At 35.9% G+C, this 9,714-nt stretch overlaps 2 protein-coding genes across 2 annotated transcripts; one reads left to right on the plus strand and one right to left on the minus strand.

Annotated features, from left to right (window-relative positions):
- Window positions 1–963: 963 nt before the first annotated feature.
- LOC125195851 (uncharacterized) lies at window positions 964–4,298 on the plus strand. Its single transcript, XM_048094109.2, has 6 exons — window positions 964–1,359; window positions 2,192–2,403; window positions 3,006–3,276; window positions 3,363–3,448; window positions 3,535–3,626; window positions 3,710–4,298. The coding sequence occupies exons 1-6, from the start codon at window positions 1,165–1,167 to the stop codon at window positions 3,916–3,918; spliced, it is 1,065 nt and encodes a 354-aa protein (XP_047950066.2). The 5' UTR covers window positions 964–1,164; the 3' UTR covers window positions 3,919–4,298.
- A 759-nt stretch (window positions 4,299–5,057) lies between these two features.
- On the minus strand, window positions 5,058–7,835 carry LOC125195852 (protein DEHYDRATION-INDUCED 19 homolog 4-like). The gene is made up of 5 exons (XM_048094110.2): window positions 7,535–7,835; window positions 6,614–6,753; window positions 5,825–5,902; window positions 5,432–5,697; window positions 5,058–5,352 (listed from the first exon to the last, which is right to left on the minus strand). Exons 1-5 carry the CDS (start codon window positions 7,593–7,595, stop codon window positions 5,247–5,249), a joined length of 651 nt encoding a protein of 216 aa, XP_047950067.1. The 5' UTR covers window positions 7,596–7,835; the 3' UTR covers window positions 5,058–5,246.
- Window positions 7,836–9,714: the final 1,879 nt, after the last annotated feature.

The following is a 9,714-nucleotide window of genomic DNA, read 5'->3' on the forward strand; positions in this document are numbered from 1 at the left end:
ATTATTTATAGAAATAGAATAAATTTGAAATTTAATAATTTTGGGTTTATGGGTACCCGATTAGTTGGGTTCGGATACCCACATCAGGTATTTAGGATACCTAAATTTACATATGGATCGAATTTTGGGTATGATATTTTTAAAAAAATTGGTTCCGGTATCGGAATTTGCACGCCTCGATTTGAGACCAATTATGGAGTAGTTGATATGAATCTGTGATAATAAAGAAATTTGTTGTTTTCAAAATATTCAAGTACAATTAGTTTCTAATAACACGTGCATAAACTATCAATCCAAATTGTCAAATATTATGAACAAACTTTGATACAATAAGAGTCTCACTTTAAACCTTTTTTAAATTTTTAAAAATATAGTACTTCATAGATAGTGGATTTAAAAATATAGCAATGGGGAGGGGTACGTTAAAATGATAACACTCTTAAAATGACATTGTGATATCACGGTAGACTGCAATATTATAAATGCTAGACTGCAATCTATAGATTACAGTCCAGCGTATTGAATATTGCAGGCGGGAAAAATTGCAGTCTAGCGTATTGGATATTGCAGTCCGCGAAAATTTACCCTTGAGCAATTTTTATGATTGTCATATGGCAACTGATTATTCGTCCATGTATACAAATGATTGGCTAGGATTGGTGGATAGGAAAAATTTACAGGTGTTGTCATTTTGACACAAACCTTGAGAGGGGATAGGAAAAATTAGTAAAATATAAACAGTATATCTATATAAATTATAATGAAAAGAAGTAAAATAAATAATAAGTACAAATAAGACTGATTATTTATTGAGGAGCGAAAATGGAGCATTGAGATACGGAGTTGAATAACTTAGCAAGGGTCAATTCCGTCATTTCGTTCCAGAATCCTCTGGAACAACGTGCACCTGGTTTACGTGAACCTTCAAAACTTCCATTCCAAAGTTTAAATACGGAGTTGTTGATTGAGATTTCATACAAAAACCCATTCTTTAAAATCCTAATTAACAAAAATTTCCCCAAATTTCTACTTCAAAAACTGAATTCCTGCTACAATCATCGACAAATCCACTCCACAGACTCAATCTTACCGCGAATCGATTGTTGCACCACGTCAATTGCCAGTAATTGCTGTCGTTATCAGTGTTGATTTTAGTTTGGAAGAATGTCAACGAGGAGGAGAGCAGGGGAGGAGAGATTGTACTACAGTCCACCGGCGATGAGGCGGCGCCAGCAAGAGCAAGCGGAGCTCAAGTCGGCCTCGGCGTTGCCGGAGAGGAAAGGATCCGTTTCGGATTCGTATTTGGATCGGTTTTTGGAGCACACCACTCCCGTTGTGGCAGCTCAGCATTTTGCTAGGGTAATTTTTCCAGTTTCGTCAGTTGTTGAATTAGTAGGTGCTTAATTGTGCTATTTTGGTTTAATTTGGTTTAATTTGTGACTTCTTTATCCTTATAGTTTTAGGGAATTTAGGTATTTGGCAATTTCAATGTAGTTTGGCTTGAACAGATAGCGAGATGATGATAAAAATGTGTTTTGTTGTGAAATGTGGGTGATTTCTTGAAAAGTAGTGAGAACCGATTGGATAGACTATTTTTGCCATGAATTAGATTTTGCTTCGGATCGCTCATTCTCCCTGTTACTTCAGATCTCATTCTCATTCTCCCTGAATTAGATTGGCTTATGAAAATGATAAGCTCTTGGAGGGTTTCCATTCTGGTATTGACTCTCTGTCTGTGTACTTACTTGCTCATTGCATTGTTTTGTTTATAAGAGGCTGGTTATGGGTTAAAGTTATGAGTTGTTACTTCTTACTTTTGTTATACTGAATGGTCTCTGTGTGTTGTGTTTTGTGCTACTTTATGCCATTAGCTGACTGGATAAACTTTGGGAAGGTTGGGTTTTTAACTGTTTATTTACTACAAACTGAACGGAAGAGAGAAAATTTGGATGATTCTTGGTTATTCTAGTGAAATAATAGTTCAAGGCCTGAAATTTGATAGAGAACAATTGTATTATTGGTGGTTTTTCTTTGAGCATTCCAACCTCCTTCATCTCAACTTAACTGAACCACAGTGATTATTCACATCAATGTCAGTGATATCCTAATACTAGGATTTCGTCTAAATTTCAACATTGCTACTTACAATGAAAGATCAGCTGTCTAATTTGATGCATTTGGAAATTTGCAGACAAGTATGAAATCTTGGAAAAATCGTGGTACTCAGTTCCATCCGTATTTCATTCTCGGTGACCTTTGGGAATCTTTCAGGGAGTGGAGTGTTTATGGAGTTGGTGTTCCCCTCCTTTGCAATGAGAGTGATTCTGTTGTTCAATATTATGCACCATCCCTCTCTGGTATCCAATTGTATGTAGATCCAACACGCCGTGACGTGGAACACAGGTGAGTTCTTATTTTTATTATGTTTCATTTCTTCTTTTGTTTTGAGGTGTTAGTATTGTAAGCATCACTAACTAACGTTTTAGTTTTACTAAATCTTTTGATTCCATTGCCACTTTATTTACGAGTATTTTATTTGAGACATGTCATTGTGCACAGAAACTGTGAGGTATGACTAAAGGACCATTTGGAGTTGGTCCCATGAATTTTGTAGCTGCATTATAGCTTTAGGACCCTTTGCAGTTTCTGTCATGCTTGCAATCTGTTTCATCCTGTCTTGAGCTCTTATGGGCAAAACTTTGATTGGATGTTGCCCATCTATCAAGAAAGTTGTTTGATTGTGTGATGTCATGCAAGTCATTTTCAGGTCATATGTGCTGAGTGGAATGAATCATTGAAAATAATGAAAAAAGTCTCTTGTGATTTATTTGATAATGTCGAAAATTGTGGTGAGCCTTGTGCTACAATATGTTTACCCACTTCTATCAACATTTTCTGAAAGCCTGGATATTTGTAGTTGGCAGATTGGTATTGCTAATACATGGTCAAAGGAGGCAATAATTCATTACTTTTGTGTTGAGTCTGGTTACTTTACTTACTGACAGGAGGCCTGGTGAGGAAAGTGATGCTAATTCCTCCAGGGGATCGAGTACTGATGGTGAAAGTGAAGGAACTGAGAGAGGAGCCAGTGATGCTCAGGGATCTTGGAACCAGAAGTACAATATTGATAATGGATTTAGAAGATTTGCAGGGAGAAACAACCCTTCTATGGAATCATCTGTTGATGGAGCCGATGTTAGCAACCCCCCTGGTCGACTTGTCTATGAATACTTTGAAAGGGAGCTCCCATTTCATCGTGAACCACTAGCTGACAAGGCAAGTCTTGTTTTCTTGTACCAACATCCTAAAAGAATTCTACTTAGTATTTATCTTAGAAGGTTGTGTTTGTTTGCATTCAACAGATGTCAAAACTTGCCTCTCAAGATCCTGGACTAAAAACGTATAAGAGTTGTGATCTGACTCCTTCAAGTTGGATTTCTGTTGCTTGGTAAGACCTCTCTTAAACATGAGTCAAATGGCTCGGTCATGATGGTATCGTGTTCTCATCGAGAAAGTTGGTGACTTATTTTGCAGGTACCCCATATATAGGATACATGTAGGGCCAACTCTACAAAATGTTGATGCGTGTTTCTTAACATTCCATTCACTTGCAAAGCCTGTTAAAGGTGACTTAGATTTCTTATTTATCTTTCCAGCGCTATTTTGTGCTTGCAACTAGACATATTCACATTACTGTACTCATGTGAAGGTGGCTACGAAGCTAGTAGCAAGCTCTCACTACCCACCTTTGGACTTGCTACATACAAGTACAAAGCCTTGGACTGGTATGGGGATGGAGTTTACGAAGCCCAGAAGGTTAATTCCCTCTCACAAGCTGCTGATAATTGGCTTCGAGTACTGCAAGTCGAGCATCCTGACTACAACTTCTTCATGTCGCACAACACATACTGGAGATAGTCCGATACCAGCGGGAGTGGCATGTGTGTGTCTACATAGCAGTCAGATGATGGTGGAGTAGTCGCAGGAGATGCGGAAGATGACAACTGCACCAGTAAGTGGCTTTCCTACAACCAAAACCAAATGCAGATATTAGTTAATTAGATGTTTGGTGATGGATTTTGAACTTCTGAATGATGGATAATTTGTCTTACTACCCTTCCCCGTCTCTCGCTTTTTTTTCTTTTTAAAACCGGGCGTCTTACTGACTAGGCTGCCTGATGATGACGAATAGTAGTAGTATATCACATGTATACAACCTTTTGGCTATGTACACCATAGAGATTGTATATCAGTAACCTGGTGCAAATCGCAATGCGTGGTTATATTTGAATTTTGAAGTTTTTGCTGTGTTTCTTGATGATGTATTGTTATTTCTTTATTTTAGTTCATCCGGATTTAGGGATTGCAAGTCTAAATTTTGTCAAGTGTTTTAGATTTGAATTTTAGAGTGCAGTGAAAGGTTAACTTTTTCTTATTCCAGTTAAGGATAGCAAATTGTGTTGCTTAGGTCATTAGGTCAATTTGATAGCTTATTTGTGACGATTAGAAAATAACCAACGGAATTTAATATCTGTGATATTTTAGATCAGTTTTAAAATTTGTTAAAAATATCAAAATTTAGCCAAAGTTTATAATTTTTAAGCCCAATGTCCCTATAATTAACTATGAGTAAGATAAAGTTAGTAGTATAGTATAGACTATATACCAAAAGTAGTGAAAAAAACAATATTCCCTCCATCCTTTTGAACTATTTCCTTTTTAATCTGTCCTTTAAAAATTATGGAGTTTGTTTGTCCTCTACAAAGAGGCGAGACCATTTTCCTCAAATAATACTTCTAAGTCACTTTTTTTTATCTCATTTCCTTTATCAATTATTCATTAAAATTTGTGTTCACAAGTATTACTTACTTGTGGATAGACAAAATAGACAGTTTGTGGAAGACAATTGAGACTTTTTTGCACACAAACTGTATCAAATTTATTCAAACACAAACACACACAGGACAAAACACAGTTTACCCTTGGGGAGGGAGAGAGGTTACCAGTTATCACACCATCCCCATATAGATTGGCTTAATATGAAAACAAGATGCATATTACATACTAAGTGGTAGATTCTTAGCTTTATTCTGCACATAAATATCTTGTCACATACATGATACATCACATACTAAGTAGAAATAAACCAACTTAGCTCTATTTCCTCACTCAAGCTGTTTCCTCACTTCTCTCTCCGAAAATAGGTCTCCATTTCAACCCCCCTTTTCCCATATTCTCTCATTTGCTCATAATTCATCAAGAAAAGTAGACATCACAAGGCCTTGCACGAATTCGCACCTTCGGGTCTTCTCCCTCAGATCCTCATCCGACAATGGGCATTTTTGCGCCACCCTGAACCGGAAAACATCATTAAGATGACCGGAGATCCAAGAAGAGTGCAAACAAGAGGGCAAAAAAAACAAATCTTCACCTGTCACGTGAATCCCCTGCGAGGCTATCGTCCATTGTGCACTCCACGACTGATGACAGGGGCTGGACACTCGAGGACTCATCAGCATCGGGTGGATTGTATATGAACGACGTAAGCAGCGGGTCAGGTTCTACGTGTGAGGAAGAAACTGGAATTGAAGATCCAGCGAGAAGGGAGTGTAGGCTTCCTCCATCCCTCAACTCTCTTTTGAAGATGGACAGTGGGAAATTTGATACACCTTTTCGCAGTCTTCTTCTTCGCTGCACGTGAGGTTCTGGTCAAGGAAAAAACATGGTTCGCCGTTTCTTTTGTCAAATGAGAAAAAGAAAAAGATAATCGATGGTGAGTATAATAATAACACAGAGAAGCATTTAGCATTTATCAAAAGGATATCTTTAATAGACTCGCGTGCTGCATGGTGAGATGGTGAACCAAATCTGATCCGACCCTTTTCGCACAAATGGGACATACCTGTATTTGGGGAAAAAAACTATCAGAATGCTAACCAAACCATAAATTCAGATTAACCACTAACGGTAGTGATTCAGCATATCAACATGTTTAACTCCATGCCAAATCATGTCAAAACACAACTACAAAGGCAGGTAAGTCTAAGCATAACATTCAGGACTCCAATCTGGGAATATATAGGTGTCCTCGCAAAGATGAAAAAGTCAGAATATTGCATAAGAACTTCAAGGGACAAAGCGGCATTAATGTGTAAATCTATCAAGTAATGGAAACAAGAGCATTACTTGTTTTCTATTTGTACATACACAAATACACATCTCAACAATATGATCAAGACACTAAATGAGAAGTTTTAATAGCATAAACCTTGATTATACAGCTAAAAGGTATAGAAGGCCCACTGTACATGAGGAAATCATCTATTAATCTATTTACACATTGTTTAAATCAAGAACCAAGATGTGACATGAGATAAGCAAGTGGAATAAAACTAAATGAACCGTCGTTTTCGTAGCATGTGCATACATACCTACAAGCAAACAACTATATGCAATTGCCATTCTATACCAAAGCTCTAAACTAATTCCATGTGGTCATAAGCAAGCACGATTAAGACAAGATCACATGCTCTCAACACAAAAAGTGCAGCTATTTACACACAAACAAACACCAATAAAAACTATGGGAGAGCGAAAGTTGCAACGTAGGTACCCCATTCTTAGCTTCGACGGCATGATCCTCGTCAATATGGCAACAAAGCCCTACCACATCAAAATCCTCACTGCAAAATGGGCAGAGAAACTCAGACTTATGCTCTTCTTCTCCTTCAAACTCTTCTCCATGATATACATCTGCAACTCATAATCAATAAAACATCTCACCATTACATCACAACAAATTAACAAATTCGAACTTGCAATTATCTGAGACAACTTAAAGAGATTAAAACAATTTTCTAAACATCATACAAACACGGATTGGAACTCTGAACATCAAAAGGGATCCTAAATTCCTAATGATAAGAAATCTATAAAACAAGAAATGAAAAGAAAAAAAGAAACGTTTTTAACCAGCTAATGTCATATGCGAAACAAAATCTGGGAAATTTACAAGCAACACCAAATAAAAAATCCATTTTTGGGGGAAATTGATGAAACTTTTCAATTTTGTTCACAAATTAAACTTTTATCCCTAATAGAGCATCGCATTTTCAACGAAACAATAAAAAAATAGTATCATCTGGATGTACAATATTTTTACAACAATTTCCATCTCCATTTTCGTTAGCTATGTACAGAAATGGAAAAAAAAAAACATTCAAGAGATTGAAATATCTTCAAATTGAGAGAAATTTCACTCTTAGAAGAAAAAACCAGCTACCTAAACGTGCTTCCAAAACAAAAATCAGCTGAAAAAGAAGATTAATTCGTTTATCCAAATCAAAATTCGAAACTCCTCCCATAATCCAATCAAATTCCCCAATACGCAACCAAGAAAATCTCCCCGAAAAAAAAACACAATCCAGCTCAAAAGCCCCACGAAACAAAATCAAAACTTTTCACCAAATCCCTTGAAGAAAACAACTTTTCCCTAATAAAAGACTCCAAAAATTTTCACAACCGAACCACCCACCTGATCGAGATCGATAACGCCTAGAATAATTCGAAATCCGAGACCACGAATCGGACTCCATTTCTCTCGCTAAAATAATTCCCGAATTCGCGTCAAAAAAGGTCTCTCTCTCACACAAAACTCCACCGCAAAACCCACTCGGTTAAGGACACACACTGAGCTTTGATTCAAGAAAATTACGTAATACAGTAGTATTATCGATTAAGAAAAGGGATTGGAAAAAAGGGGGTTAAAAGAGAGAAGCTTCGGAGAATTCAGTGAAGACAGAGAGAGCCAGAGAAATGAAGCTCTCTACCAAATATTCTATGGTTACATACACATTTCCAATTTTATATATTTTGTTTTTTTGTAGAAAGAGGCCTCGACTTCGGTTGAATTTACGAAATTGCCATTCCTTTTTATGGTAGGGTGCAACCTATAGAGCGTGACGTACTGCTAGGCTCGGTGGCTAGATTGGGGAACTTAGTTAGGACTTTATTATTTTTTGTTAGGTAACAATAACATAGGTTTGTTAATGTTTCGGGTTAGAATATCTAATCTTGTTTCGTTACATGAATTAATAGTATATTTAATCTATACAAGTGGATTTAAATGTATTGTTTCTGAAAAATGATTTGAATATTTTTTATGGTTGAATACGTAAAATTAATATTTAGCCTATAAATGTTTGGTTTGAGTGTCTAGTAGTGCAAATGCTCATCCATTTTGTATTACATGTGTATCATTTATTTCATATTCGACATATCAATATACTATGCAATGTTATATTGAAGATTAAAAGGAGAAAAAATAAAAATAATAGAATTAAGTTTTTTTTATTTTAGGAACTTTATTAATTAGTAATATGACATTCAAAAAATGTGTCGGCTTGTAATAAGATAGAAGGAGTAATATATGGATTTGGATTCCTTAATATTTTAATATTATAATTTATAAATTAAATATAAGTTATGAGGAATATTCCTCTGTTGTGCTTCTCTCCACGGTACAAGAACCAAATTTGTTATATATAGCATTGGTTAGCTTAAACTTAAATCTACATTCTTTAAAAATAGAAATTTTTAAAATAGAAAAAAAAGTTTAAAATAAAAAACTTCTATTTTTATGAGATGAATCAAAGAAAAAACAATTTTTATTTTCAGAAGAATGGATGGGGCTGAAATAAGTCAAAACACTATCATATTACACCCAGGACCTCCGCAATAGGGCGGACGATGCATCACTTAGGTCATCCGCAGTGGGGCGGAAATAAGTCAAAACAACTATTACATTAACCATCGTCCGCGCCCGATATATCGTCCGCGGATGGGGCGTTTTTTTTAATTTCTTAGTTTGTAACTTTTTTTTAAAAATTCTTTTTAACCTTTTTTTTATTTCTTATTTTGTAACTTTTTTTTTTAATTAAGTAAATGTAGGATTTGCTTTAGTTGTGTTGTTTTTATTTTTTATTTTGCTTGATAAATTTGCATAAATTATATAAATACAGAATAGAAGTAATATGCTTAGGGTGGGCTATAGTCCGCCTCACTGCAGGTGGAATGGGAGGAGGATAAAATGTTTACGTGGCGGTGCATAGGCGTCGCTTAGGGCGGGCTATTGTCCGTCCCACTGTGGATGTTCTCAAAGAAGATACTCCCTATTTTTCAGCAATGTACTCCCTCCGTTTTATAGTAATAGAGTTATTTTGTTATTTCGGTACGTACCATAGTAATACCACTTTACTCTCTCTTTATTTAATTCATCTAACACAATTTTTCTTAATTTCTATGCTAAAAAGAAACGTTTTCATTACTATAGAACGAAGGGAATACTAAAAAGTGATGTTTAATAAATTAAGGAATAAAATAATTAATAGAAAATACGGAGTACGAGTATATATATATTTATCGAAGAAGAAAATCTTTGGTGGGATTTGGTAATGTATAAAATACAGTATTTTCACAAGGTCACAAGATTTAAGTGAGCGGTGAGTAGTGAAGTAGTGGATGTACATTCACTACCTAGCCACGTGACACCTACCAATTTACCCGCACGTGCCAATGTAGCCAATGACGTAACACTAGAACGCTGTCGTTTCAGCCTGTAAAAGTCTCTCTGCACTATAACTGACAAAATTCCAGTGTGATTACGACACCTGACTTCTTGATTGAATTTTGCGAAAATGGGCTGGGCTTTGAATC

Source organism: Salvia hispanica, chromosome 4 (assembly GCF_029641045.1).
Source record: "Salvia hispanica isolate PSC_SH4W2 chromosome 4, Shi_PSC_v1, whole genome shotgun sequence".
NCBI classification, from domain to species: domain Eukaryota; kingdom Viridiplantae; phylum Streptophyta; class Magnoliopsida; order Lamiales; family Lamiaceae; genus Salvia; species Salvia hispanica.